The sequence below is a fragment of the Filobasidium floriforme genome, assembly GCF_021052385.1.
Source record: "Filobasidium floriforme strain CBS 6241 chromosome Unknown HD553scaffold_13, whole genome shotgun sequence".
NCBI classification, from domain to species: Eukaryota; Fungi; Basidiomycota; class Tremellomycetes; order Filobasidiales; family Filobasidiaceae; genus Filobasidium; species Filobasidium floriforme.
Genome location: NW_025763634.1, coordinates 323,849 through 350,765, shown reverse-complemented (window position 1 = coordinate 350,765; position 26,917 = coordinate 323,849). Strand labels below are relative to the sequence as shown.

The 26,917-nt window shown below is 53.5% G+C and overlaps 9 protein-coding genes across 9 annotated transcripts; 6 read left to right on the top strand and 3 right to left on the bottom strand.

The window, feature by feature from the left end:
• Positions 1–1,045: 1,045 nt before the first annotated feature.
• On the top strand, positions 1,046–2,347 carry HD553DRAFT_312710 (PAP2 superfamily-domain-containing protein). Its single transcript, XM_046180127.1, has 3 exons — positions 1,046–1,144; positions 1,232–1,334; positions 1,414–2,347. Exons 1-3 carry the CDS (start codon positions 1,100–1,102, stop codon positions 1,878–1,880), a joined length of 615 nt encoding a protein of 204 aa, XP_046035974.1. The 5' UTR covers positions 1,046–1,099; the 3' UTR covers positions 1,881–2,347.
• Positions 2,348–2,494: 147 nt separating this feature from the next.
• Positions 2,495–3,740, top strand: HD553DRAFT_342811 (tetrapyrrole methylase; the record flags this gene model as incomplete). The annotated part of the gene is made up of 4 exons (XM_046182802.1): positions 2,495–2,557; positions 2,644–2,715; positions 2,794–3,188; positions 3,254–3,740. 4 exons carry the CDS (start codon positions 2,495–2,497, stop codon positions 3,738–3,740), a joined length of 1,017 nt encoding a protein of 338 aa, XP_046035973.1.
• A 61-nt stretch (positions 3,741–3,801) lies between these two features.
• HD553DRAFT_47867 (uncharacterized protein) lies at positions 3,802–4,398 on the bottom strand. The gene is made up of 3 exons (XM_046184257.1): positions 4,313–4,398; positions 4,194–4,236; positions 3,802–4,117 (listed from the first exon to the last, which is right to left on the bottom strand). The coding sequence occupies exons 1-3, from the start codon at positions 4,319–4,321 to the stop codon at positions 3,864–3,866; spliced, it is 306 nt and encodes a 101-aa protein (XP_046035972.1). The 5' UTR covers positions 4,322–4,398; the 3' UTR covers positions 3,802–3,863.
• A 566-nt stretch (positions 4,399–4,964) lies between these two features.
• Positions 4,965–9,171, top strand: HD553DRAFT_47801 (uncharacterized protein). The gene is made up of 14 exons (XM_046184256.1): positions 4,965–5,637; positions 5,720–6,326; positions 6,400–6,472; positions 6,546–6,632; positions 6,715–6,768; positions 6,841–6,916; positions 7,002–7,051; positions 7,119–7,124; positions 7,187–7,304; positions 7,366–7,380; positions 7,439–7,516; positions 7,580–7,635; positions 7,694–7,805; positions 7,872–9,171. Exons 1-14 carry the CDS (start codon positions 5,133–5,135, stop codon positions 9,062–9,064), a joined length of 3,030 nt encoding a protein of 1,009 aa, XP_046035971.1. The 5' UTR covers positions 4,965–5,132; the 3' UTR covers positions 9,065–9,171.
• A 5,886-nt stretch (positions 9,172–15,057) lies between these two features.
• HD553DRAFT_342807 (uncharacterized protein) lies at positions 15,058–16,470 on the bottom strand (the record flags this gene model as incomplete). The annotated part of the gene is made up of 2 exons (XM_046182801.1): positions 15,058–15,633; positions 15,709–16,470. 2 exons carry the CDS (start codon positions 16,468–16,470, stop codon positions 15,058–15,060), a joined length of 1,338 nt encoding a protein of 445 aa, XP_046035970.1.
• Positions 16,471–17,688: 1,218 nt separating this feature from the next.
• HD553DRAFT_47783 (uncharacterized protein) lies at positions 17,689–20,524 on the top strand. Its single transcript, XM_046184254.1, has 2 exons — positions 17,689–17,827; positions 18,006–20,524. Exons 1-2 carry the CDS (start codon positions 17,778–17,780, stop codon positions 20,194–20,196), a joined length of 2,241 nt encoding a protein of 746 aa, XP_046035969.1. The 5' UTR covers positions 17,689–17,777; the 3' UTR covers positions 20,197–20,524.
• On the top strand, positions 20,525–21,393 carry HD553DRAFT_47784 (uncharacterized protein). The gene is made up of 2 exons (XM_046184255.1): positions 20,525–20,690; positions 20,767–21,393. Exons 1-2 carry the CDS (start codon positions 20,606–20,608, stop codon positions 20,982–20,984), a joined length of 303 nt encoding a protein of 100 aa, XP_046035968.1. The 5' UTR covers positions 20,525–20,605; the 3' UTR covers positions 20,985–21,393.
• HD553DRAFT_312699 (uncharacterized protein) lies at positions 21,394–24,287 on the top strand. The gene is made up of 12 exons (XM_046180126.1): positions 21,394–21,923; positions 22,017–22,207; positions 22,280–22,355; positions 22,418–22,488; positions 22,560–22,839; positions 22,921–23,082; positions 23,143–23,251; positions 23,322–23,471; positions 23,543–23,702; positions 23,764–23,922; positions 23,987–24,120; positions 24,190–24,287. Exons 1-12 carry the CDS (start codon positions 21,652–21,654, stop codon positions 24,253–24,255), a joined length of 1,830 nt encoding a protein of 609 aa, XP_046035967.1. The 5' UTR covers positions 21,394–21,651; the 3' UTR covers positions 24,256–24,287.
• On the bottom strand, positions 24,288–26,857 carry HD553DRAFT_312696 (P-loop containing nucleoside triphosphate hydrolase protein). Its single transcript, XM_046180125.1, has 7 exons — positions 26,657–26,857; positions 26,170–26,599; positions 26,027–26,094; positions 25,278–25,950; positions 24,865–25,058; positions 24,719–24,792; positions 24,288–24,646 (listed from the first exon to the last, which is right to left on the bottom strand). Exons 1-6 carry the CDS (start codon positions 26,774–26,776, stop codon positions 24,721–24,723), a joined length of 1,557 nt encoding a protein of 518 aa, XP_046035966.1. The 5' UTR covers positions 26,777–26,857; the 3' UTR covers positions 24,288–24,646; positions 24,719–24,720.
• Between the last annotated feature and the right edge of the window lie 60 nt (positions 26,858–26,917).

The following is a 26,917-nucleotide window of genomic DNA, read 5'->3' as shown; positions in this document are numbered from 1 at the left end:
AGTGTGTTCAGCGAAGATGGCAGGACGCTGCGGGCTTGTTATTCAAGACACCCCTGAAGAACACCGACTTATGACGGGATGGCCACAGCTCTGGTCAACAATGATCACATCGACATTGTCTTCATCACCGCCCGCATAGAGATTATGGCCAGAAATTGCGGCACACTTCCCCAAGATCAGGTCTTCCCGACCGGACGTGACAAATAAGCCCTTTTTTGAGGAATGAGAGACCAAGCGTAGGGGATGCAGGCATTTACTGTAAGTATTGGCCGGCTGTTCGGTATAACGGGTTTTGTCAGATCAAGAAAATACAGTCCAGAAGTAGATCGTATGTCTATCTACGCTCACGTGTTTGAGATCCGCTGCGGGATCGACAGAAGGAGATCGAACAATCTTACAGCTGATCGGAACGATTGCCAAAGTACTACTACATAACCTGAACCCGACTCAGGCTCTCTGTATCGCACATGCGAAGCGTTACAGAAATTCGAATACAGGGTCCTTCACCGTCATATCGGTCTCCCGGTCTTGTAACACGCCGAAAGAGGTTATTAGCCCCCTCTATGCCATTATCCTGACCATTCATTACCTGGTTTGTCTCAAGATTGTTGTGTTGGATCTACATTCAAATCTCCCTAAGCAAGTGGAGCAAAGCTCTATCTGGTGTTGTTTCACTTGTACCAATGGTCGCAGGAGTTTTAGGTCCCGGAAGGTTACCGGAGTCCCGCTAAAGCGGTAACCCAACTCCCTCCTAGTCAAGGCGCATGCATCTGTTCAGTTCCTAAAACTGAAAGATATAACATCGCTGTTTGAGAACCTCTCAGATAAAGCGTTGTAGTTGGTCTCGTGTCGACAAGCATGACAAGTCATGATCCAAAACTGGTGGGATTGTGAAACGTCGAGGACAGGCAGGCGTGAAGTGTCACGTGATTTCTGGCGCCAAATCAGCTTGCGAGATGACGTAACCCCTGAGAGGATCGCTGCTAGAGCACTTTACACCGAGAGCGACACCCTTACCATTCTCTCAAAAAGCATACCACTCAAACGTCTGTCTTAGTGATATCGAAAGCAGGAGCGGCCCACGCTGGATGTAATCGCTATGTCGAGAGGAATCTCACGGGCTGTCCTATGGCTGCTCGATCAGGTCAGTAACCGCGACCCTTTCGCTACTGCCCAACGGACAAGGGCTCATGTGGTACCTTTTGATTATCGGTGTATCCTGGCAACCTAGACACACATCGTAGTAACGGGGATCACAGCGTTGACCTTTCTCAAGACTAGGTCCGCACATGTAGGGTACTTCATCTCCGGCGCAGTGCTCTTCAACACTTTCGGTTGGTCCTTCATCACTTGAAATATGGATCTCACCTTATCTAACATGTGACCGACCCTTTCCTATTTTATTGCCTGCAGCTAAGTTGAGCAAGAACATCATTCGACAAGACAGGCCCAACGTCACTGTAGAAGATGACCCGAAAGATCCCTCTCGCCGGCCGAAGAAGAAGGTCAAGAAGACATATGGCATGCCTTCGACGCATTCGACCTCGATAGGATTCTACATGGCCTACATAATTCTTTCCCTCCCCCCTTTCTCCAGCCCATCGACGACTATATCGGGCATGCGGCGAGCGTCGACGGTCAGCGCTCCGACAGGCGGGCTGATGGCTCTTCTGACCCTCGTATGGGGCAGCCTCATCATGTGGTCCCGCGTCCGGATAGGGTATCATACCCTCGCTCAAGTGCTCGTCGGCGCTACCATCGGTCTAAGTGGAGGTGTCGCATGGAGATGGATGTGGGACAACAAGGTGGTCGGTTTTGGCAGTTGGGAGGGAGTCTTGCAGGGATGGATAGACAGGGCTTTCGGAATAGTGGGGCTGTAACAGCTGCATCGACACATATCGGATACGGCCTTCAGGGATCCTCTGGACTCTCTGAGAGGTTCCTCCAAGATCCGGCTTCAGCCTTGAAGCCCGGACAAACACTCGGCGCAGCGAATCGGTTGGAAGCAACATCAAAAGTCAATCGAAGACCCACGTCCAGCCTCAGGAGAAATGGCAGATCGCTTGGAAGTTAGAATCTGTCCAGATGAGTTACGAGGCAAGGCCCCCGTCGACTTGACTCGAATCGCCCGAGCGACTTTGCTCAAGTTTGAGAGCGGCCAGCGAGCGACCGTTCTCAGATGTATCGCATGGCACTGCACGCTCATTGTCATGAAGAGATTGAACTGGCTTGACTGGTCGCCAGGGTGTCATTTTTGTCCAACAAGAACAGATTGGGTTACGACCTGCAGCGGCTTTACAGCTTAATTGCTTCCGTTAGCTTCCGAAGCACCATTTTATCAGTGGGTGCGACCATATTGTTGCTCTACCTTCAACCTGTCCAGCTATCTGCACTCTCACTCGCAGCTCAGAAGTCTTATCTTCCTGCGGATATACAGGCAGACTCGGACATATCAGAAATCGAAATCAGTGTAATCGTCACTGTCCAATCGAAAATGCTCTACGTGATCGGACTAGGTCTCAGTGATGAGAAGGATATTACCGTCAAGGGGTTGGAGGTGAGCTCTGAAGTCGAGGTCGACATGGAGAGAGATACTGATCTCCCTCTGAAATCTGGGTCTTACTTCAATTGCGATGGTTGTAGGCGGTCAAGAGAAGCGAGAGGGTATATCTCGAGGCTTATACCAGTATCTTGATGATCGACAAGGCAAAGCTCGTCAGTCCCGGTCATCGGCTTTTTCACGATCCAGGTGGACGTTCATGCTGACCCGGAACTCTTCGCCCGGCTTCGCAGGAAGAATTTTATGGCCGAGAAGTTATCTTGGCCACCCGTGAAACCGTCGAACTTGAAGCCGATTCGATCCTCGCCAATGCCGACACAGTGGATGTCTCCTTCCTTGTTGTCGGCGACCCAACCGCCGCAACGACCCATACCGACCTCTTGCTTCGAGCGCAGTCCAAGGGGATCGCTTGTCAAGTCATTCACAACGCCTCCATCATGACCGCGCTCGGATCTACAGGTCTACAGCTGTACAACTTTGGACAGACTCTGTCTTTGCCGTTTTACACGGATTCGTGGAGGCCCGGGAGTTGGTATGATCGGTTGGAGGAGAACCTGAAGTTGGGGATGCATACGTGTGTCTTGCTGGACATCAAGGTTAGGGAGCAGTCCGAGGAGGATATGATCAAGTAGGCGCAAAGAACAGTAAACCAGACCATGTCCCGAGGCTGATCTATTCTGCTTTTACGTGCAGGGGAATCATGCGATATGGACCGCCTCGCTTCATGAACCCGGCTACCGCTATTGAACAGATCCTCTACACCGAAAATGAACGACACCCTCCATCGAAACTCAAACCCACTTCCTCCTCTACCACTGCGGACGAACCCGCCTCTGGTTCGACTTCCCGTTCATCCTCCCCCGACCCCACAATGCCTCACTACCCGACCTATCCTACCCTCCTAGACCCTGCTCGAACGCTCATCATGACGCTCTCGCGTCTAGGAACCCCTACACAGCTCATCCTCTCTGGTACCCTGGCCGAAATGTCCGAGCTCACCGAAGAGGATTTCGGAGGGCCGTTGCATTCGGTAGTGATCGTCGGTGGGAACTCGGACAAGGGCAAGGGGAGGTTACACCCGCTTGAAGCGGAGTATGCGGGGAGATTTGCGGTGAACGGCGGCGAAGAGTTTTGGAGGTGTGCCAAGGAGGATTATGGGGTCGAGAGGGAGAGCATTTGAAGGGCGAGTCGTGGCGTACTTGTCGGGGCAGTCGGGAAATTGTAGCCAGGCGCTGGTAACGATATCATCCATCGACCTGGATCTGGTTTCCACCATGCCGGTTCCGATCTATCTCGAACGCTCCTAAGCTTTCTTGATCTCGTTGTTCTCCCCAGCCTCGTTGTCACTCCGCTTAAGAGTCCTTCTCACGACCGATTCTAACGGACAAGCCGTACTCTTCTTGACCCCTTCCCTACGGATTCCTCCGAGGTTCTCGTATTTTCCAGCGTTGGCTTTATCGTAAAAAGATGCACAACAACGATAGAGGGCGTCGATGGCGTATTGACATTTCTGTTCATTGTAGGACGTGCGGGAGAGGCAGGTCTGGATAGCGCATGCTGCAAGTATCAAGAGCAGAATTACTGTTCAGTATGAAATGAGAAAAGTGGTGAGAGACGTGTAGGTGATCTTCACCTTCATCCTGACACGCCGGTCGATCGTCGCTCATCTTTGAGGGCTAGCAAAAGGGCAGACGGGATCGTCAGCCGGTGATCTCTCACGCAAAGCGCGTGGGTTCAAGGCGAATATCTCACTCTAGACATGACTGCAGATATTGGCTCGGACGATTTGATTTACGATCGCTTGGTGGCTGGTGGCCAAGTACGGGTTGTGGTTTGCTGGTGCTGACATCGATTGATCAAGAGGTCGAAGGTGAGATTGATCGATCGTCATTGCGACCTTCTCGATCGACCCCGCCCTTGCTGATCCTGCTTACCTAATCATCTCTCTCGTCATTTAGCGCGTCTTGACGCGTCTCGACGGGAACGGGAGCGCGTGGATGCATGCTGGGATGCCGGCAATCCGGAGGGAAAGGGCCAAGTTTAGGGGGAAAGGCAGGGAAATCATCTGCGATGGATCGTCACCGTCATCCTCATTCCCAGCTTCCAAGACCACATTCCAGGTGTCAGCACAATAGACCTAAAGGGGGAATCGAGATCAGCAACACACTGTACACTGGAGAGCGAAAGTCCCGGATCGAACGGGCAGAAAGCTGGTCCTGTCCTCGCGCTCGATAATCGTCGACCGACTTCTTGCCTGTGCTTCGTGCACCGTCCTGTCACCTTGGACGAAATTCTCCGACTCGCACATATATCTAGTAGTGGCTGCTGGTAGATCAGCGGGCCGGGCAGGAAAAGGATCCAGAGGTGATTCTTATAGAACGAAGAGGGCCGCCAGTCGAGCTCGTTCGGAAAGGGCCTCATCCGGTCGGCAGTTGCTTGATCATCCCATCCCATCTTACCATACCCTATCGTTTATCGACAATCCGATCATCTGGAAAGCACTTCTGAAACGCCATCGCATCAAGAAGAGGTTAATTTACGGTACCTTTGACCGCAAAATCCAGTACTTGAAATGTCCAGCCCGTTCCCCTCCCTGCCCGATCGGTCTTCCCCACCACCCTCGGCCCTCTCTAACTCGAACCCCATGTCCGTCCCCAGTAGCTCGACGGGAAACCGAGTCGAGCTAGATCCATTCGCTCCTCTGCCTTTGCACCGCGACTCAAAGAAGATAGAGGACGACGATGAGGGCGAAGACGATCAGGTATATCGTAAACAGAATTCGGACCTAGATCTGGATTTAGGAGCCCCTCCTGCGTTCCACCAAACGACGCCCAACGGGCGAGGCGTCGGAATCGTCAATGGAAACGGGGGTGGTTACGGAAATGGAACCGGGAATGAAGTTGGAAATGTTGATGGAGAATACGATCATGGATATGGAAGACCTTCCGACTCTCAAGAACAAGACTATGCAGGACAGGTGGGCGGTAGTTGGCAGCCTACACAGACGCAGTGCAGTCCGCCCGTACAAGATAGTCAGGAGCTTCCTAGTACTTTCGTGAATCCGAAGTCCAAGTACTGTGAGCAGCCGTAGTCTTCTTGTGGATAGACAGGCACGGGCAGACGCTGATTCTGTCAAATCGAATTTTGAACGCTCGACAGGGGCCATCTTCACCCCCCTCTCACCGTCGGTGCCAGAACTGAAACTCTACTGGGACGCACCCCTTCCGGACCTTTCGTATCACTACCCGAACTCGTCACAGAACCAGCTCTCTCGACCGCTAGGAGCCGATGGAAAGGTGAGGATAGGAAGAGGTCCGGCTCCGAAATGGAACGATCTAGCACTGGGAGCCAAGAGGATCTCGAACAAGCATTGCGTGATATATCGGTTAGACGATCCGGCGGATTTGGGGAGGGACAGTGAGATTGATCTAGGGACCGGAGTCGAGCGAACGGACCAGGGCGGATCAGGGTCGGACGGGAAAGGACCCGACAACGTCCTTGCCATCAACCCTTATCAACCACCTTCGAACGAACCGATCGTCATCATACAAGACCTAGGCTCTTCCAACGGGACCTTTGTCAACTCGCAACGGATCACCAAGAAACACGTCCTCAGGCACGGAGACGAGGTGTCGTTAGGGTCCGTGGGACCGGTCCCGCAGATGAACCATGATGTCAGGTGGATCTACAAGAGCGTGGGTCGACAGGGAGTCGGGGACGAGGGCAGGGTGGGAGAAATCTTTGAGAGGTTTGTCTTCCTGGAAACGTGAGTTGGCTCGTGGAGTCAAGATCGTGATTTGAAAATTAGGGGCGCGAAGCTGACCTACTCTTTCGCGCAGGCTAGGATCGGGTGCGTTTGCAGAGGTGAAAAAGGCTGCAGAGATCGATACCGGTCGGATAGTCGCCATCAAGGTCGGTCCAATTGATCTCGCCTCTCTGTGCTCTGTCGGATGCGGTACTGAACCGAGGAGACGACTTGTTGCAGTGCATCACCAAGCACAAATTTGCACAGAACCCCAAGACGCTCCAATTGTTCGAGAGGGAGATCTCGATCTTGCAGAGTTTACAGCATGTGAGTTGGATCATGGCCGTAGAAGAGTCTAATACGCCTGGAGTGGGTGGCTGATCCTGAACGGTCTTACGACACAACGCAGCCTAATATCTGTTCGTTTATTGCCGTTGTGACGGATCCTCAGCATCTGTACCTGGTAAGTAACGGACACTGCCGCCCAGTTGCAGCTCCAGTGGCTATAAGTGCTAATTGCGCAGAGGTCGAATAGGTACTGGAATATGTCAGCGGCGGAGATTTGCTGGATTACATCTTGAAGAAGGCGAGAAACCCAGGTCCGGGTCTACGTGAGTTATGAAGCGCAGTCAACTCAGGTCAGGTCAGGTCAGGTCAAGTGGCAGATTCGCTGATAAGAAAGACCGGCTTCTTTAGCGGAATCGGAGGCGATCTCGATGACCAGACAGATCTGTCAGGGCATGTCTGTAAGTGCATTTGCGTCTTTGAACCTCGAAGGCCGGAACTGATATTGATTTTTGTAACGATTGGCAGTACATCGTAAGCCCATCAATCCGAAGTCGCCATGCTTGGCGGTGATGCTTACGAGCTCGCATACGTAGCATTCCATGGGTGTCGCACATCGCGATCTGAAACCGGAAAACATCTTGCTCGATACAATCCACCTGACCGATGGGCTTCCGACAGCGAAAATCGCCGATTTCGGGTTGGCCAAGATGGGTGAGTCGGCCCGCGTTACGGGTTGAACTAGGGCTAATCTTTGGATATGCTCGATCGACAGTTGTGGAAGGGACTGGTGAGTTAGCACAGACATGCTCTTACGAACCTTGGCTGATAGCTAGTGTATTCATCAGCTCTACGATCACTGGTCGGTACACCGCAGTATCTGGCTCCAGAGATCGTTTGTCAGTCGGCGGCAAAGCCAGGATACGGTCAGTGACCAGGTTCACTCCTAACGGATTGCAGGAACTCACGACAAGCCGCCTTTCATACAGAATTTGTGGTGGATTCATGGTCAACTGGTGTCATCATCTATGGCATGTTGACGAATGTGCGCTAGAATGTATCGATACCCACAGGACCGCGGCTGACATGCGACGTCCTTCCAGAACATGCCTTTCGACGAGGACCCAGAGGAACCGGTACACATCCGGATACGAAAAAGACTGGATCATGCGTTCGATTCCGATCTTCTCTTCGATATCGGTATAAGCGAAGCGGGTCAGTAACACACATCCCTAGAGACCTCTCCAGCGTCAACTAAGCAACCGTTCTCTTCCTAAAAAGGAATCGACTTTATCTCCCGGCTTCTCGAACGAGACCCTGCCGAGAGGATGACGCTCACAGACGCACTGCGTCACGAATGGATCCTACCGCCTGGTGCTCGCCTGCCACAAGGCAACTACGACAACGACGACCGATGGACGCGCGACTCGACCGCTGGACTGGTCGATACCCCTCGACTCGATCGATTCGAAAGCAGCATGCAGTCGACTGATGACTTCAGTCAGCCGATGCGAGGGCTGAACCTGCAGACGCCCGGTCGATTGGCTCAAAACCGACGCAACTTTTTCTCGTTGGATAGCAGTCAGGGGCAGTTGGCGGGGCAGTCTTCAGTATTCGACGACCACGAAGATGCGGTACAGGTCCCACGGGATATGTACGATTCACAACAAATGGATTGCGAAGAGGATGGTGCGCAGTCGGGGTCCGCTCGAGAAGCGGTGTCTCCTGTTGTTCCATCAGTGGCACACAGCGACAGGGACGCTCAACGTCCCCGTACAGATATGCCAGCCTCTGTTCCAGACACACAGGCAAGGTCACAAGCTGCCGGAGCGATCGTCGCCAGTGAACAAGGGGCATCCCAGTTCCCCAATTCGATACCCGATACGCAGGGCAATGTTACCAGCTCGGCCGCTCAGGCAACAGGCGAACAAATTGAATATGTTGGGCGAACATCAAGCGGGCAGATGGATGTCGAGGTGGAATTGCCTGGTCCGGATGTCGAACCGGAAGAGCACGAACGCTTGTGCGGCGATGGTGACGCCGACGACCAGGACAGGAAACGAAGAGAAAGCTCCTCCCCTTTGTCGTCCTGCCCGCCATCACAAGATCCATTGGCTTTGGTTCCGGCAGAGCCACAAAACGGCAAGACGTCGAAACGCAAACAAGCGGACCATCTGATGATCAAGACCGATACTCCACCCGCTGTCGTTGCAAACCGTGACGAGGCTGTCACTCCAGATACACCGGGAGTTGCCACCTCGACAACCACGAACGGACGTGCGCTGCGCTCGAGGATGACCAGCCATCAGCCTTCGAAACAAAAGGCGGAAGAGATGGAATCCCCTCGACCGAAGAAACGGGCTGCGACGATAGGGACCCGGAGTCAGGTCGCAGCACCGGTGGTAGACGATGTGAAAGCTTCCGAGAGTGGCTCGACTCGGACGAGGAGTTCGGCGAGATTAAGAAAGAGGTAGTACTGCTGTGAGGTGGGAACGACATGGGATATGAATCTCTCGCAGGACTCTGGAGACCCAGCCAGATGCATGACATAACGACTGGAAGATCCGTCTCGCCCGCGAGCATGTACATTCACTTGTACCACGATCGAAACGTTCTGTGACGACTCTGTAGCATAGCATCTGTAGAACATCGCCTGTGCGCCTGTAGTAGAACCGTCTTCCATGCACCATGATCCGTATCAGATACCCTCTCGATCGAAACGATGACAGCCTAGGATCGAGATCGTGTTGTGCCTTGCCAGTATACGCGGAGCCGAAAGCGACGGGTTCACGTCTATCCGTAAGGTACATGAACACCCGCCCGTTCGCGGTCGACGCCCTTTTTGTCATTTCGGTCCAAGCGAGGCGAAGGCTGTGTCCAGATGGCCAAACCGTAAACCGTCGCGCGGGGAATGACCGACTGTTTCTTCTGGCAATAATGCTGTAGCACAGGGATTGGAACCTTGTGGATGACAACCTTGCTGAATGCTAACCTTGTCAGCGTCCGTAACCATAACCACAGTACCCACCACAAGGCGCAGAAACCCAGTTGCGCGAAATTGATCGTACTCCCGATACTTCCACGGTGCCTGTACTACGGGAGGGCGTTTGACCGAACCGCTTTTCTCTCTCGTGGATTTCGTGGCTTGCACTTGCGCTTTGCGGATACAGTTTTATGATTGACAGCGAATGTGGCTGGGTGTTCGGGTTTCCGTTTCTTTCCCGCTGTCGATCTTCCGCTGTTCGTTCGGTATTGCTCGGTGTATGATCTGCAAGCTGTGTGATCATGATTCATACAGCTATGGCATTCGGTACAGCAGGGGTGGCGAGATGGAATTGCGAATGAAGGCAACAACCTTATTGCACGTCCGGCGTTCGAGCTTCTTCCCACGGTCCACGCCGATCCCCCTTCCACCATTAAAATCTCCGATCAAGACAATCTCGGTCTCGGTTGGCGGAAAGAAACGGACTGCACGCCGAAGAGCCTCTTCTGGGTACAGGATGGTCACATCATCTCCCTCTTGTCGTATCTCAGCTTGGTCGTCGATCTAGAGGATCGATAGCCACTCATCGAGGACAGCTCGCATAGATCTGCCGCTTTTCGTGATACGCGAGACGAAGCGAGTCTGTGCAGGACTTGATATGGCTCAGGTCCAAAGAGAGCGAAACCTTCGTGAGGGCCCGGTCGCGAGTCCTATCTAGATTATAATTATTTTCTCACGAGTATCTGCGCGCAGATAGCGCGCTAGCGAGGTCGGATAGTTTGCCGTGGGTGATCGCGAGTTCTATCTGTTTGTATTGTTTGCCTCCGCGCGGATACAAATAGCAGCCACGTCATCACGTGATATCTCAGACGCTGTGTGTTTCATCTCCATAGCAAAGGTCTTGCCGAATTCTGCAGAATTCGGTGAATGGGTGAGTCAGAACTCTTTGACAAAATCACCAGCCGAAGTTCCCCGAATTCGGCGATCGCTCGTAGAATGGCATGGCATAAAAAAAAGAAACCAGCCTCGTATATACAATCCCTACCACATATCTACCGTATAATAACGGGCGAAGTCTTGATCTATAAAAACCCCTACCTGAACAGAGACTTCGCGAGAGAAATCAGGTAGTAAGGGACCCTATGCATTGAGCGGGGGTCTACCAAGAGGCAACTTAGTCGGAGTCGCTGGAGCTCTCGTCTTCCGAAGAAGACGAAGAGTCCGACGAGTCCGAGTCGGAGGTCTCTTCCTTGGGGGGCGCGGCCTTGATCGCCTTCTTCTTACCCGATCCCGATCCCGAGGCGACCGGCTCGTCGATGTCCATGTCGTCATCGTAGTCCTCGACGGTCGCTCGCTGGTCGGGAGCAGCGATGGCCTTGCGCTTCTGAGGGGTGCTGGGCAAGTTGTCGAAGGCCGCGTCGAGGACGGCCTGGGTTTCGACGTCTTTGCGGCGGGGAGCCTTCATCCCCTGCTCGACTTCTCGGGCAACCTGCTCGCCTCGACTCTCATTCAACAGCCCGATCATCGATTTGCCGCTCTTGGAGGTTGCGTCGATCTTGGCTTGCTGAATCTCGAAGTAACGGTTCAGCGAGTCGTGGAGACCGGGGATACCGACGTCGGAGGCCTTGAGAATGTCGGTGACAGCCTGTACGAATTTTTCCGAATTCGGTCAGTCACGGATCGCGGAATCACTGGTTTGAATCAGAGAAAAACTCACCGCCATCATGTCGATAGCAATCGTCAACCCCTTCTTGCCCTTGACCTTCTTGCGAATCTTCTTGCCGATAGTTTGCAAGGTCTTCGCAGCACCGATGACGTGCTGGTTGACGAAGGCGCGCTGCATCTCCTTGAAGTCGCAAGCCTTGCCGCGATCAGCGCAGGCGGTGCAGGCGGTGAAGGGCCTTGTGGCGAAGCATCGCTGCTCCGGGTCATCCTTCTTCTTCCTGGCGCAGGGGGTGCACATGATGTGTTCGAACTCGACAACTGCTTTGCCCCCCTCCTTCGCGGTTCGAATGCTTCGTTCCTGAAGAGAGAAGCAATCGTACCGGTGTAAGTGATCAGTGCAAAAGACGCAGGACTCTGCCGAATTCGGCTAAATTCGGTAAGCGCCAACTCACCTCTCCGGTATAGACGCCGACGTCGTAGCCCGTTTGAGCGTTGAAGGTCTTATCGAAGTCGATCCCTCGGGCGAGCCAGAAATTTCGTCGGGCCGCAGTCATGTCGGGGGACGAACGAGGTCCCATCAAGCCGATACTCTTGGCCATGGCGTTCTTGTCCTTTTCGTTCGACATCTGGGCAGCCTCTTCGAGTTTCGCAAGAGCTCCTACCCAGTCGTAACCTTTCGTAAAGATCTATCGTTTGCGAATGAAGTTAGTACAACGATGAGGATGTGTAAAAGAGAGAGCACAGACTTACACAAACCTTGACAGGGTTCTTCCCGTCAAGGATCCAGGCATCCTCGAGGTTTTTAGACGGGAAGTCGGGGACGAGGGCCTTGACGTCGTCGTCGCTCTAAACGCAGAGAATAGGACGGAATTAGTATCATGTTCAAGCTCAAATGGAGCGAAAGATGGATAACTCACAGGGACAAGCTCCTCCACCTCCTTCTTCACCTCCCGCGCCATCTTCTCGGCCTTCCTCCTCCTCTTCTTCTCGGCCTTGGCCTTCGCCTTGGCGTTGGCCTCCGGCTCCTCGGTCGAGGAAAGCTGACGAAGTTTGCAGAATTCGTAAGCGCAAACCGACCACTCTCTAACAGGAATAACTCACCTCGATGACCTCCGCCTGCTTCGCCTTGGCCTTGTCCTTGCGTTTGTTCTTTGGAGGGATCTGCCGAAGTTTGCAGAATTCGGTAAGCCTTCCATGTCGACTTTGAAGCTAGCAAGCACCCCAACTTACAGGCTCATCAATCTTCTCGGTCTTGACGATCACGTCGTCGTCATCGGGGATGGGAGAGATACGAGCTCCTTGGTTGTCGTCGGGGATGGGGGAGATGCGAGCTCCTTGGTTGACGGCGTCCCGTTCGGCTTGCTCTTGGGCGAGGCGAGTTTCCGCTGCAAGTCGCTCCTTGGTAAGGATCTTTTCAAACTTAGCCGTCTTGAGAGACTTGCCGATGGCCTTCTGGACGTCCCGTTCTTCTTCCTCTTGGGTCTGAGCAAACTACCGAATTCGGCAAAATTCGGGAGAGTCAGTCGTTTACTCGGCAAAGAACGAAAGACAGGAGGGGAACAACCGACGGTGAAAGGAAGAAGGATCACGATCGTATCGTACTCACTCTCAGGTTCGGAAGAGTCGACTGACGACCCCCTTCCCCCCTCTGCATCCTATCCCACTCCTCCTGAGCGCCAGCGGGAGCTCCAGCTCCGGGACGAGACACGAATCGCCCAAGGGCGTTCCGAGAAGTACGATTGGCGGGGTTGGCGGGGTTGGTGCGTTTAGAGGAGGAGGATTTGGCGGGACGTTCAGGGGCCATGTTGTTATCAAGACGAGGATTAAGTAAAGTTGGGAAGAGAGATAGAGTCGGAGAGATAGAGTTGAGAGTGAAGAGAGGAAAAGAGAAAAGGACGATGAGGGGGGGGGAAGGGGGGATGTGAATTGATCGTGTGTATATACCTTCCTCACTGGCTGAGCAGACGCGACGTGTTTTTTTCTTTGTTTTGATGGAGTCATACGCGTCGACGTGGCTGTTGTTGTTGTTTGATGAACAGGAACAATCCAAAGGACCCTCTTCTCGAAGTCTCTGCGTTTTCTGCGTTGGAACTGAAGAGGTCCTTTGGTGATATTGATGGCAACAGCGTCGTCAAGCAGCGACGATCAAGGGATGAAACGGTCGCTCAAACGCGCGTCGGGTGCAAATACGGAGGCAAATAGGTCCTTGACGTCATCTCGATTTCCATCTGCGATTTGACGACAAGCATATCGTTGTTGTCGTCGATACATGCGTTGTTGTGCTCAGCCGAATTTTGCAGACTTCGGCACAAGGTCACCCTGCAACATGTCAGATAACTCGAGTAGAGATAGGGACTTTGTTGTCCAATTTATCAGCCTCGTGTTGCTGTGCAATCGACAGCAACGAAACCAGAAACAAAACCCTTCACGAACACGGCTGGCCTACTCCACATCCAGGTTCTCTGGACAAATGAGATTGATGGAGGCTCTTAATAACCGAGCACGATGCATGAATGCGTTTGGCATGAGTCCTTCTGCCATGCGACTGCTCGCGAGCAAACTTGGAGCAGCTGGGAGGTCGTTGGCGACACAACGCGTGGGCTCGCAAGAAACGTTGGCCATCGCTCTGCATGCATTGAGGCATGGCACAGGTCACCGGCAGACAGGCTTAGAGTTCAACAGAAGCTTGGCAGCGGTGTCCAGGTGAGTGAGTAAATTTGTACGAATTCGGTCGAGTTCGGCTGAATGTGCATCATGTGTTCTCAATCTTTCAGGTGAGCCGAGATGAGGGTCGTAACCGAATTCGGCCGAATTCGGCTGATCATTTCATTAATAGAGCTGTTGATGTCACGGTGACTGCCCTCGCCACCGACCCATTCTACAGCGAGATGGTGCGCTTTCCTCGTCCAAACCAATTGCCTCATCGTAAATTCGCCCGGAGCAGGAAGCTCGGGGCATTTCAACAGGCTTGCGGCGCTATCGATGGCACCCTCATCACTGCGCATCCTCCAAGCCATAGAGAGGGTAATTTCCGAGATCGCAAAGGTGGTCTCTCATGGAACGTCCTCGGTATATGCGATTTAGATCGTCGGCTTTGTTACGTGAACGCTGGCTGGGAAGGTCCTGAGCCGGATATCAGCATCTGGTACGATTGTCTTCGCCACGAAGACATTCCAATTCCGCAAGGGTATTATCTACTCGGAGATGCAGGATTCACTCTTCGATGCCAGGTACTCACGCCCTACAATGGGACAGCATACCACCTTGCCGCATGGAAGCGATCCAGACGACAGCCAGCGACTAGGGAGGAGGTGTACAATCACCAACATTCCAGTCTCCGCATGCCCATTGAACAGGTTTGGGGTATCATGAAAGCGAGGTTCAAGGCATTGCGAGCCGGAACGTACTATGCCCCGGCTAAGCAAGTGCAAGTCATCTATGCACTTTGCGCACTGCAGAACTTCATGTCTGACAACAAAGACGACTGCGAGCCAGTACCAGACGATCAGGATCTTCTCTCTGGGGTAGGGTTGGATCCAGACGAACCCGTTGCCCGGAGGGAAAGGAACGATCCAGATGCTCGCAGTGATCCTATGGTTGCACTGCGAGAAAAGATTGCGGATGACAACTTCGCTCGATGGGAGGTCATTCCTGCCACCCAACCGGAATGAGTGCAAGAGGGCTGCCGAATTGGGCAGAATTCGTAGGTGAGCACATTCGCAAGTGTCTAGCTCCTAGCTCTCATTTGACAGACGTTTCATTGATACACCGAATTCGGCAGAATTCGGGAGCACGGTGGATAATTACAAACACAAAAACTCAGCCCTGTAGATCTTCCAAGACTGCTTGTAGCAACTCCCGGCGGTCTTCTTCGGATTGATGGGCATAAGACTCGGCCAGCGTACGGTCTTTGGCGAGACGGAGGCGAAGTTTCCGAGCGTCGACCACGCTGATTTCCATGGCTGCGATATCCTCCTTGAGCAAAGCGGAACCACGAGTCAAGATCTGCGAAGTTGCTTGCTGAGTGACTGATGCCAGCTGTTCAACAAACGTCTTGCCAAGGGAAGCAAAGTCGGGCTGATCCTCATCGCGTCGGCGATTGCTCATCGAAGCAATTGATCCAGCGGAAGACGATCCACCCCTGCCCCGGCTCCTGCTGCTGTGGGGACGTTGGGGAGTACCCTGCGGCTGACTGTTCGCTTCACCTTCGCTGGCCGAATCTTCGGCGTCTGCGGCAGCGGCAGGAGGGTCGGGTTGGGAAGGGAGAGGAGCTCCACCGCGGAAGGCAAAATCACCCGTAGCTCCATGACCTTCACGGATGATCTTCCACTTGGGGTAGAGCCGCCATCCATTGTCTCGCAGACGTCTGATTTGAGACACGGTTGGGGTCCCGACCTGTGTGACGATGTTTGAATGGGATCAGCTTGTGTTGCCGAATTCTGCAGAATTCGGCTGCGATCTTCAGCTCACCCAGTGCTTGACGTAGTCTTCGAACGCCTCGTCATCAACAAGGGGACGATGCAGCTGGTGATCCCAACCCCAGCCCGACCTCTTCCTCATCCGCTCGAGAGGCTTGTAGAATTCTGCCGTCAAGATTCCTGTCTTGTTCTTAACCTTGATACCATCCAATCTCCCATTGGGCGTGGGGTCGGTTCGAGCGTCCATCGCTTCATTGATCAGGTTGGCAATCTTGGAGAATACGGGCATGCCCATGGTGACCTTGTTGCGTGTGACCTTCACCTCCGCAACAAGGAGGTCGGCAAGGAGATCCTCCATCCACTCATACCAGCGAACGTTCTGGTTGGCAGGAGGGTTGCCAGGAGCAGAGGTAGGAGTTGCAGCCTGGGCCGGAAGGATAGCAGGGGCGGCGGGCAGGCTAGGTAAAGCGTTGATCGAAGTCAAGACGGGAGAGTCCAATGGACTCATGTCCCGAGTTCCGCCGAATTCGGCAGTCTGCGGGTGTCCTTGGGTGCTTGGAGCCACCAAGGTGCCTGCAGGGCCTGCGAGGTAACCTCGAGGACCTTCGCCGATTGGCGAAGGGTACGGGTACTGGCCGTGGTGATGATTCGGATGAGGGAGAGGTTGCTGAAACGTCCTAAAATCAGACAGAGAGGCGTAGTACTCCCTCTCGTGCTGACTCCAATCCCGTTGCACATGATGTTGCTGTTGCTGTTGCTGTTGCGGCTGCTGCTGCTGCTGATGGGGATGGTGATGGTGATGGTATTCAGACATGGTTGATGATCCGCTCAACGATTCAAATTCGGCATAGCGATCATCTCAGTAGTACAACATAGTATCTGGAGTTGATCAGGTCGGTGCCGAATTCTGCAGAATTCGGCAGTCTGCAGTCGACCGTCGACCGCTCTCCGCCACGTGCGTCAAAAAAGCGGCTCGATAGGGGCTAGAATGTTTGCTAGCACAGATTGTTGCAGATAGTTTTACGGCATAGTAGCAGGATAGAACTCGAGATCACCCCAGATTGTCGGGGATTTCGGTGAATTCCGGCAGATTTTATGAGATGGCTGGTCCGATGGGCTATACCATTGCAAATTCGCTTCCGCAACCATCTATCTTTTAGCTAGCTAGAACTGACGATCGGGCCCTGAAATGAATTCGCCTTCCACATGTGGTCCTCGCAGGGCGGCCACGATTGTATCAGTCATCGGAAGAGGTTGCCAGGTGTGGTTATCGTTACGTATCCAGCATCGGTACCGCTCGCTCGCTCGATCGCTCGTGTATCTCTCGCGATTCGCTCGTCGTCGCCACGCAGTCACAGAGAGGCGGGCGGTCTTTTTTACCCCCACTCCTGTCCGACCAGCCAGGCCAGCCTCCTCCGTCTGACCGCGATTTCTGCGTCCATTTCCTCACTCCGGGGATCACTTGCACCCGTAGGAAGACCCAGGCAAGAGTACGGAACAACGAGATTCGCAGCCAGCGGGTTGATCGGAAGAATTGTCGCGTTGGCAGGTTTGTCTCTCTCTCCTTCCCGCTTGCCCCCGGCTGCTCGAGAGGCACCAACCACCCACACACACACCACCCACCCACCACACACCCACCGACGAACCACGCTCTTCTCTCGTTCTTCCTCTTCCCTCGTTGTCCTTCACATCCCGAACACCCCTTCTCGTTATACCTCCACCGACCACCCCTTGCTTCGAACTCAATCGCAAGTAATTCAATAGAGTACAGTATCCGAGGGATTCTCAGCCAAACGAGTCTTGACCGGGAGTGTATAGACAGTCGTGAGTCGTCTTTGTCTCCTCCTCCCGCACACACCACATCCACGCAGCGATCTTCACACCTCGACTTCGACCGCAATTGCCAACCCCACAACCTCCTACCATACCAATCATACGGGTAGCTGATCTTCCTAAACCCGGACAATTCCAACCTTGACCTGATTTTTTGCCTATAATCTTCGATGGTCTGACAATTCGCTCTCGACGAACAATCGCACCGCTCGTTTGCCATCTTGCCGCATCACCGACATCGTCTCTTCTCGTTTGCTCTTTCTACGACGCCGACGCCGAAATCTTGGTATGGAACGCGGTCTTCCTCCTAGAACAGAAACGGATCATACCAGACTCAGGTGAGACCGGGCTTGCTATCGCTAATGATGCTGACGTGACGAGGACGAAGGTCTCTGATCTGTGGTTCTTTTTGTCTTGTTTTTTTCTTTCCTACGCGATCATCCTGTCTTTGACTATCACCAACACCGTCGTTAACGATCGTACAACTTCGATCATCATCGCCGTTCTCGAAAGTAGTATTCACCGACCTCGTTCGGAGAATTCGATCGTCGCTTATAATCATCCGCAAACCCACCACAAGTTCTCGAAACCACACCTCCCTTTACTCCTCGTCCACCCTCCGACGCAGGAAGAAGAACAAGACGAGGTTGAGGACGACGACGCGATCGAGATCGATCTGAGAGGGAAACCTACGGGACAACACGTACACATACAGGACGACAGAGCGAGTGCCAGGTTACCGCCGTTTTCCAGTTTTGAGAACCCTCTGAGGTATCAGTTCCCCCCAGTCAGAGCTTCACCACCGGCACAGCTTCCGTCAGGTCCTAGCACGCATCAGCTTCACTACCAGAGCAGACCGTCCACCAGACCGCCATCTCCTCCACTCGTTACCAGACGGATCGTCAGACCAGAGGTCTATACCGGTAGTCTCGGGAACAGCCAGAGCAACAGCACCAAAAGCGGCAACAAGTCCACCCCGGTCAGCGTCACTAGTAGTCCTAGCAAGAACTCGCCGAAGAGCTTGTTTACGAGGACGGAACTGCGGATAGGATCGAGCCCGCCGACGATTTTGTGTAACGCTTCATCGAGTCAGACATTACGGAAACGCCAACCAGTACCACAAGTACAGTCACAACCGGTTGTTGACGTTCAGCATCAGCCGCATTCATATTCGTATCAGAAAGGACTTGCTCATCCGGCAGAAGGATTGACGCGACCGAAACTCGAACCCGAATCGCCCGAGAGACATTCTGGGTCGAACCCTTTGATCGCTCCGCCTTCAACGGGACCCTCACCGGCATTTTCGGCCGCAACTTTCTCATCCCAATCCGTCCCATCGTCATCCAAGACCTCGCCTCGAGCTCGTTACCAACAGCTGCAACCGACATTACATCGGCAACAACCATTACCAACACTAGCACCACCTACATCTCAGCATCTTCCATCTTCCTTCCAGTCAACTTCATCGACGTCGACACGGCCGTATCCGTCCTTGACACCTCGTTCACTCTATTACCCTCACGCGAAAACTTCTCCTTTCGTCGCGCAACGTCCTAGATTGTTCCAGAGGAACAGCGTAAGCGAGATTAGGATGACGGAATCGATCAGCCCGGATCGACAACAGTCGTCCCAACAACAGCAGACACAACAACAGCAGTATCGTCGATCAGGATCGCCGATGAGTGGACAGCGGGAAGAGACGCCTACGCCTACTTCGGTCAAGCGGGAGGCACCGCCAGAGACGGAGGGATCAGGAGAGTTAGGGGAAGGCAACAAGACGACTGGATCGGACCCTCAACGTCAGGCGGAAGCAGAGGAGGCAAGGGATGGATTGGGCAAGACGCCCGAGTTTGATTTCTCGGCTCGACGTCATTCGTTGGCGACCTCTGCCTTCATCAGTCCTAATGCAGGACAGCCGGGAGTCCCGCTCGAACCCATCAGGGTCGGTGGGCCGTACCACGGTCAGAACGCTCCGACGCATCCTTCGCCCTTGGGACTCGGGGCTGGACCGGCTGTGCCGAATTCGAGCGCTTCGTCCGTGACGAGGACGGTCTCGGGGACAGGCGTCAGTCAGCCAGGTGGACCGCCTGGACCTGGATCGGCGTCATTCAGAAAGCGAAAGGAGAGTCACGATCGAGCAGCTGGATACATGGATCAGGGTCTTGAGGGGGGTGTACAGGGTGGGATGCCTTCGCCTGCCATGTCGGTGGGCGGTGGACCTTATCATCACCTACCACCTCACAATTCGTCTTCGGTCTCGAACAACCCGGCCAGCTCGACGAGCCATAACAACACGTTCCAAATCCCCGCTCCTCCGGTCTTTTCGAATCCGTTTGGCAATCACCCTTCTTCGTCATCCACCTCGCTCGACCGGTTGGAGCCGCCCGCCAAGCGACGAGGATCCACTTACGACTCGAGGATGTCTCACCTCAGTATCGCGCCTACCGGATCTCCACCTATCGGTACGGGCGGTGAAGGTGGTCCTACCCAGCCAGGGGGAATGCCAGGCAGCGCGATCCCAGCCAATGGATGGTGGGCTCAAGCCCCCGATCGAAGGGATTCGACCGCGAGCATGTACTCGAACAGGTCATTGGCCAGCTCTGCAGGCGGGTACGGAAGTTCTACCACGAGTTATTCGCTCATGTCTGACAAGGGCCCTTATGCTACTCCGCCCTACGGTATGTCGCTCCACCCCCGCTCATCCTAATCCGGCTCCCTCGGTTTCCGATTCCGCTCGCCTCGAATCGATACTGACGATGCCTATCTGCCACTTGACAGGTCACATGAGTGGTTACATGAATGCGCCTCCGCCTGATTCGATGCATGATCCTCGGGGACCGAACTCTATGGCTCCAGGCAACCCTGGCATGTCAGTCTCGAGTCAATACTTGGATCCAAATGTCAGCGGAATGGGAGGCGATCACATGGGTCACTACTCTTCGCAACACTCGACCCCTGTTCAGGAGCGTTCAGGATCGGTCAGCGGGCTCGCTCACAACCCGGCATTCAACGCACTCCCGCCTGATACCAAGGAGGCCCTCGGGGGTGCATCGTTCTCGAGGTCACCTGAGTTGAGGGTTTCGCACAAGTTGGCGGAGAGGAAGAGGAGGAAGGAGATGAGAGACTTGTTTGATGAGTTGAGGGATCAGTTACCGCAGGATAGGGGCATGAAGTCGAGCAAGTGGGAGATTTTGAGCAAAGGTACGTGCTCTGTTCCGGTTGCTTGTAAGTCAGCGTCAGAACAGCAAGCTCACGCTCAACACGCGTCGTTTCTTAGCTGTCGACCACATCCAGACGCTCAAGCGTCACAACTCGGACATGGCCAGGGAGATCGATGGACTGCGACGTGAAGTCGAAGGTCTGCGAGTCGGAGCAGCCGCTGCCGCCGCAGCTAGTGGGGTCGCCTACGGGGTCGCGCCTACATACCAACAACCCCAATTCAATGGTTATCTCTCGATGGGACCCGGCTACCCACCTCTTCCATCTGGAGGATAGGGTAACATGACTCCTCATCACCCTTCCGGTCAACCATCGCAAGGTCAAGGTCAAGGTCAAGCTCAGCCTCCTCCCTCGACAGCTCCTCCCGGCCAGAGCATGCACAGTCGGGGTGCATCGTCCTGAGCAGTCCAGGACAGTTCGGAAACGAAGACAAGGTCAAGCCCATCAAAAGGTAAAGAAAAGAAAAGCTCGCAAATCCTGTATATTCCACCATCTCGTCACCGCCATCACCTTCCATGGCCGCCTGTGGTGCGCCTATTCGAAACGCTCGCCCGGGGGTCTCACCTTACCGATGGCACAAGACGTTTGTTGTATTTCTTATTTATTCATCTGAGCATCGTCCGGGTTGCCGGATATCCTTCTTATGCACTATACAATACAAGAGTATATATTAATATTGACAAGACTGGATGAGAAATCGAGGTTGTCGACGACCCTGGAGTGAGTTGCTAACCGGCAGCTGATTGTGGGGTTCCCTTCCGGTTATTGGAGACCCGAAGTCGCGCAAAGGCCGAACATCTCATCTCATCGTCATCATCATTATCCCAAGTTGTAGCTACCACGACAGCTTGGCTCAACGGTACAACCCCCTTCAAACCTGCGATATCCTTCCTGTTCATCCCGTATCGCATTCAAAAGTGGAATGACCATACGCTGACCAAGAATGCCAGACTCTGACGGTCGAGCACGGAGCGCGCCGACATCACCCGTCGCCAACACGAACCCGTTACCTTCGATCCTTACACCCACCCGCCAGACTAACAATGTCGGCAACGACACGGGAAGCGATAGGGATACGACGAGGGCTTCGGCAAGCAGGAAGTTGAGGTTTACGACGATGCTCGAGGTGGAAGATACGAAGAGGGGAGATGGCCGGAAGTCGAGAGGTTGGGAAGCGGGGAGAAGCGATCCAGGTACACCTAACATTAGCGAAACGTGAGTTGTAGTCTTTATTGCCAGTTTTCTGCTCGAAGTCAGCGAAGTCGAGCTGATAAACTATCTATCGGCGGTCTATCGCTGTTACTGTAGTGCGGCTCAGATAAGGAGGACGATCTCCCTGGCCTCACTAGACACGCTACTCACCATCGCTCAAGATGACATGGAACGCGAGAGGTTTGGGCAAGAGATCAAGAGCATGTTATGGAGGGACGAAAGGGAGACGAGAAAGATGCCAAACGATGCCGAGAGGGCTTTGGTGTTGGCTGCCAGGAGAGGTCTGCGTGAGTCGTTGTGAGCTTGTCTGAAAATCTGCTAGGGTGGGCTAATCGTCTGTGCTATGTGCGAGAGTATAGGATCGTTCGTATTGGCTTATACGGTCAGAGCGGGCATCAACTTATTGTTGCTGCTCATGAGAACTTTCCGGAGGAGGTGCGTACGCACGATATAAAAATGCGGTTCCACCGTTGTGCTAACCTGGATCAAGCCTCCAGACGACTAAAGTGGGCGCTCCTTCGCCATGCTATCTTGGGGAAAGAGCCATTCCGCTTTGGTGCTATGATTGGTGAGCTTGAATATTGACCCTGAATGCTGATGAAATCAAGCTGAATGCTGTTCTCGCTCGTACGAAAACAGGCACTTTTACCTTTCTTAACACTCTCACTCTCCACCTCCTCCGGCTAGCACCCCCACTCTCTTATCTCCGTAAACGTCTCCTTCGAATAATGAACGGCGACAAGTCCCCCTTGACGTACGAAGCACCAACTCGTCTCTCGGCATCCGACGAGGAGAACGGGTATTTCATGGGCGAAGAAGATACGGGTGAGAGGAGGTGGCAAGCAGCCATTGCGGGGGCTGTAGGGAGTTTGGGGTTGTTATGGGAAGACAAGGGGAGAAGGATCGGAGTCTCGCAACAGTGAGTCTCCCTTTGGCACACATGCTTGCTCGGGTATCTGTCGGGACTTCGATGTCTGAGATTGGCAGGTGTGATATCCAGGATGTTCGTTCGCGGTCTTCAAGCGAGCTACAATCAGGTCTCGGCTAGGACAGGCTACAAGGTCCCTTTCGGCTCGATAATCGTTTTCGGGCTATCGTGTGGGCAGATCATGTTTGCCTTCCTCTTGAGCCCGTCGACAATTCCACCAGAATACAATTCCTGGTAAGCCTCCCGATTCTTCGTGACAATCCGGGATAGTGGTTGATTTTCGAGGTCAAACAGGATTCAATCGGCCTCTCGTGTGCAGAAGAGCGCAATCAGGGTTAACAGAGGTATCGCCCGGAAGGGCGCTATCGACATCGAGGCTGCCAAAAGCGCTCTCAGCCACAAGGTCAGCGAGTCAGGATAACAAATAGCCTAGCAGCCTCCTTTCCTGATCGAAGGCTTGCAACCGATAATAGTACATCACTTCGGCGAACGCTTCGCGACTACGAGAACTGATCGAGGCCGGGTCTAAGGGTATCGTTCCCGATGGGGTACCTTGCGCCGCCATTCACCCTTGGCTAGACTCTTGTCGATATGTCCTGTTCGAGAGGTACTTCGAGGTCTTTGTAAGTTCTGCGAGCTTCAGCTGTGTTAGACCTGGCATTATCGAGCTGAAACGTCAATTTGTTGGACATAGCGCTTCGCTCTCCCGGTCTACTCGGCTTTACACTTCATCCCGATGTTGATCCTCCGCCGAAAACACTTTATGAAGGACCCACTGAGCCTGCTTGGAAAAGCTACACTCGGAACGTTCAGGAGCAGTTCATTCCTCTCAGCCTTTGTCCTTATCTATCAGGGTGAGCCAGATTCACCTCGCATTCACGGCAAATTCCACGCTGACGCATCGTCCACACGCAGGCCTACTGTGCGCCCGTACGCAGACTCTGGAAGGGTTCTTTGGCAAGATCCCGGTCTGGCTCAGGATCCTCCTGCGACGCAAAGAGGTCTTCTGGCTCATCGGGTTCTCGACATGTTTGAGCTTGTTCGTCGAAGAGCCGAAACGACGGGCGGAACTGGGTAAGCCTGTGACGACCTTGCCTGCGTAGCCATGATCAACTCATGAGTTCCGGTTGTACAAAAGCGGCATACGTTCTTCCACGAGCTCTTGAATCTGGTTGGGCCACCGCACGTCGACGAGCCTGGGTACCTATCGTACCTTTTGGGGAAAGTATTATGGGAGCCGCAGCGATGGCCATGATCATGGATGCGTACAAGGTAAGAACGACCTCGGGGTTCATTGAAGTACCCTAACAACTGTTTCTCAACTGTGTCTTCCTGTCGCAGCACGAACCACAAGCGCTGTCTACCCTGTTACGCAAAGTCATCTTCCAAGTCGTCGGCCCCGCATAAGTTGAATTTCGGCATGGATTCGCGAAACGAGTTGTATACACGAAAAGATTGTACAACGAGAGCTATCAAATTACGCAATATCTGTATGATTTGCGATAGATACGCCTTGATCAGACACACCTCGAGCCGTTTTTGGTGCGACGACGCTGTGTTCGATCGAAGCCAAGACAGGCTGTCGACTCGCATGCGACGTGATCAGGTGATAGCGGGACTCGTCCGATATTGACGGTCCCGATTGCTCTCCGACATGGTTGGCGAATCGAGATGTCTGATCACGTGCCTAAGTGACAGTAAATTTGGGTGTGTACTAGTTTTGACTTCGTCGATAGACAGAGCTGAAGTCCCTCGTGCGTAACACGACTACACGAGATGGGCGATCGGATTGGAATCGCTGGCCGAGTTCAGGTCCTTCGTCAGCGAATAGCGCTTAGATTGAAGAGGTGGCCTTGCTCGTCGGATTCACCATCAGTCACTGTCCTCTTGACTTTGTCGCATCATTTCGATCTTGACGTCCGCCTTCTTCTCCAGCGCCTCGATCTATGTAGGGTCCGGAAGAGAAAATACATCTTCAGCGTGATTTAACCTCTTACATACCAGGAGGAAACCTACCTCAATGGCTAGACGCTCATCGTATACCCGCTTCATCTCCTCTAACGTCTCCTGGGTCTCTTGAACGACCTCTTCCCGCACTTCGGCTTCGATCACAGCGTTTTGAAGCTGGGCCTCGAGGAGCTGCGCTCGTAGTTCCCGCACTTGGTCCCAGAGGTAAGTCACAATCGCGTCTCGGGGTTCGTCTTCGCTCTCTGCGTCGCGGTGTGATGTAAGCCGAGATATTGACAAGCAAAATCATAACGAACCAAGATGCCGACGGGTGCAGGCGGCGGGATGGAGATATGGTGACGAATGATGTGATGATCGAACGCAATGATTGGCAGGGCCGCATTGTGAGCGAGGTCAAGATAGAAGACGAAACAAAACATCAGTGCAGAAACAACTCCATAAAGCGCGGACTAAGGACTTACCTTCATCGATATCGCTACCTTCTTGCACGGGTACGAACTTCGACGAAGTCGTGGACGTCGCCATCGCCGTCGTTTGAATCGATCTCGCCACCGCAGCGAACCTCATCACATGCGAATTCTCATCGAATCCGGTGTCAAACGGATTCACGCAGACCAACATCACCGCAGAACCCTCTCCGAGAAAGAAGCTCTTGAAGATTTCAGTGAGTTTGGAGTGTTTGTATGGGACCAGCGTCTTCCTTTTGTTGTGCTGATTTAGACGAACTATCTCCATGCATCTCCCTAAACTCATCAAGCCCGTGTTGATGTGGCTGGCCTCGCGCAACCGATCTCCTGTGTTCTGTGTGTGCTTAGCTCGTTCAGAGCCGGCGAGGTCCACGATCGAGAGCTTGCAGATTCGGGGTGGAGGTGGTTTCGTCCTGGAAGACTTGGAGCCTTGTATTTTGGCTATCCGAAGTTCGAATACCCCGTGACTTCGGCTAGAGGTCCGATTCTGGGCGGTTTCGAATATCTGTCGATCGGCCTGACCGATGCGAAACAGCGCGAGGGCTTCTGCGCGACTGCGGACCCGAATCCATCGGGGTGATTTGAGCGATGGACGCTTGATGTTGTTGCTGATGGACGAAGAAGAGATGCTTGCGATGTTGTTGACACGGGAAAGAAGATCGAACAGCTACATGTGATCAATCAGTACACGCAAGGTATCTTCGGGAGTCGACGTCGACAGCGTTCGAAGACGGGGCACTCACTTTCTCGTTGTATACTTCCATATATGACACCCAGATAGCGTACTCTGCACCATCTTCAAGTTTGATAGCTGTAATGATAACGAAGTCCTTCCATATCAGGCAACCGCTTCAGGGGGTGTTGGCGAAAAGAAGAAGGGGCTCACCGGTATCTTCCCCCGCATCGTTCGCGTCAACCGGCTTCATATGCTCATCTGCGTCCATTCCCGCTACCTTCCCTTCCGGCTTCAACTTATTCCCTATCGAGTTGAAGATCACGTCGATAGCTCTTGGCACGATCCCTCTAGACTCCTCTGATCCTCCTTGAAGGCTATAGGTCTTCCCGCTATTGCTAACACCGTAGCCGAAAAGCAAGCCGTTCTGGGTTTCCGTGAGGACCGAGCGGATGAGAGGAAGCGTCGTCTGAGAAAAGAGAGCCTCTTGCATAGTTGTGGGTCCGAAGATTCCATCAAAAGTATACAATTGAGGGGGTTTGGCGTTGTATCTTTTTGGAGGAGTCATCAAGACACTCTGTTCGTCCACCATCGAAAGATACGGGAGTGTCGATGCCGGCATGGGTCGAATCCTCAAGTAGGCCTGCGAATTTGAGAAATTAGATACTAAACCTTGTCCGGATTCCTCATAGGAACTTGCCTTGATAGCGGATCGTGAGGTGGAATCTTGCACATCGTCAAGCTTGACCGCAGTCGAACGGGTTGTTCGGGTCGGCGCGGGCTCAGCCGACGTCGTCGTCTTCTTGAGCGAACGAAGCATCCTTCGTCGTTTACAAGGGTTGATATACGTTGATTTCGAGCTGCTCACCTATGTCGAATGCATGAGCATCCTACGGGCGGCTTGCAGAGTGATGAGGTGTAGATAGGCGTTTAACATGTCGATAATACTACAGTGTACTGT

Excerpts from the sequence above, each read along its gene's own strand:
- HD553DRAFT_312710 (XM_046180127.1), top strand. The coding sequence starts at position 1,100 with ATGTCGAGAGGAATCTCACGGGCTGTCCTATGGCTGCTCGATCAG. Across the intron at positions 1,145-1,231 it reads TCCTATGGCTGCTCGATCAG|ACACACATCGTAGTAACGGG; the intron begins GTCAGTAACCGC and ends CTGGCAACCTAG. Across the intron at positions 1,335-1,413 it reads AGTGCTCTTCAACACTTTCG|CTAAGTTGAGCAAGAACATC; the intron begins GTTGGTCCTTCA and ends TATTGCCTGCAG.
- HD553DRAFT_47867 (XM_046184257.1), bottom strand. Across the intron at positions 4,118-4,193 it reads ACCGGCGTGTCAGGATGAAG|CATGCGCTATCCAGACCTGC; the intron begins GTGAAGATCACC and ends TGATACTTGCAG.
- HD553DRAFT_47801 (XM_046184256.1), top strand. The coding sequence starts at position 5,133 with ATGTCCAGCCCGTTCCCCTCCCTGCCCGATCGGTCTTCCCCACCACCC. Across the intron at positions 6,473-6,545 it reads GTCGGATAGTCGCCATCAAG|TGCATCACCAAGCACAAATT; the intron begins GTCGGTCCAATT and ends GACTTGTTGCAG. Across the intron at positions 6,917-7,001 it reads AAACCCAGGTCCGGGTCTAC|CGGAATCGGAGGCGATCTCG; the intron begins GTGAGTTATGAA and ends CGGCTTCTTTAG.
- HD553DRAFT_47783 (XM_046184254.1), top strand. The coding sequence starts at position 17,778 with ATGGAACGCGGTCTTCCTCCTAGAACAGAAACGGATCATACCAGACTC. Across the intron at positions 17,828-18,005 it reads ACGGATCATACCAGACTCAG|TATTCACCGACCTCGTTCGG; the intron begins GTGAGACCGGGC and ends TCTCGAAAGTAG.
- HD553DRAFT_47784 (XM_046184255.1), top strand. The coding sequence starts at position 20,606 with ATGAGAGACTTGTTTGATGAGTTGAGGGATCAGTTACCGCAGGATAGG. Across the intron at positions 20,691-20,766 it reads GTGGGAGATTTTGAGCAAAG|CTGTCGACCACATCCAGACG; the intron begins GTACGTGCTCTG and ends GTCGTTTCTTAG.
- HD553DRAFT_312699 (XM_046180126.1), top strand. The coding sequence starts at position 21,652 with ATGCCAGACTCTGACGGTCGAGCACGGAGCGCGCCGACATCACCCGTC. Across the intron at positions 22,489-22,559 it reads CCGCTTTGGTGCTATGATTG|GCACTTTTACCTTTCTTAAC; the intron begins GTGAGCTTGAAT and ends GTACGAAAACAG. Across the intron at positions 23,252-23,321 it reads AAAGCGCTCTCAGCCACAAG|TACATCACTTCGGCGAACGC; the intron begins GTCAGCGAGTCA and ends AACCGATAATAG.
- HD553DRAFT_312696 (XM_046180125.1), bottom strand. The coding sequence starts at position 26,776 with ATGCTTCGTTCGCTCAAGAAGACGACGACGTCGGCTGAGCCCGCGCCG. Across the intron at positions 25,951-26,026 it reads TGGAAGTATACAACGAGAAA|CTGTTCGATCTTCTTTCCCG; the intron begins GTGAGTGCCCCG and ends GATCACATGTAG. Across the intron at positions 25,059-25,277 it reads AGGTAGCGATATCGATGAAG|AGAGCGAAGACGAACCCCGA; the intron begins GTAAGTCCTTAG and ends ACCGCGACGCAG.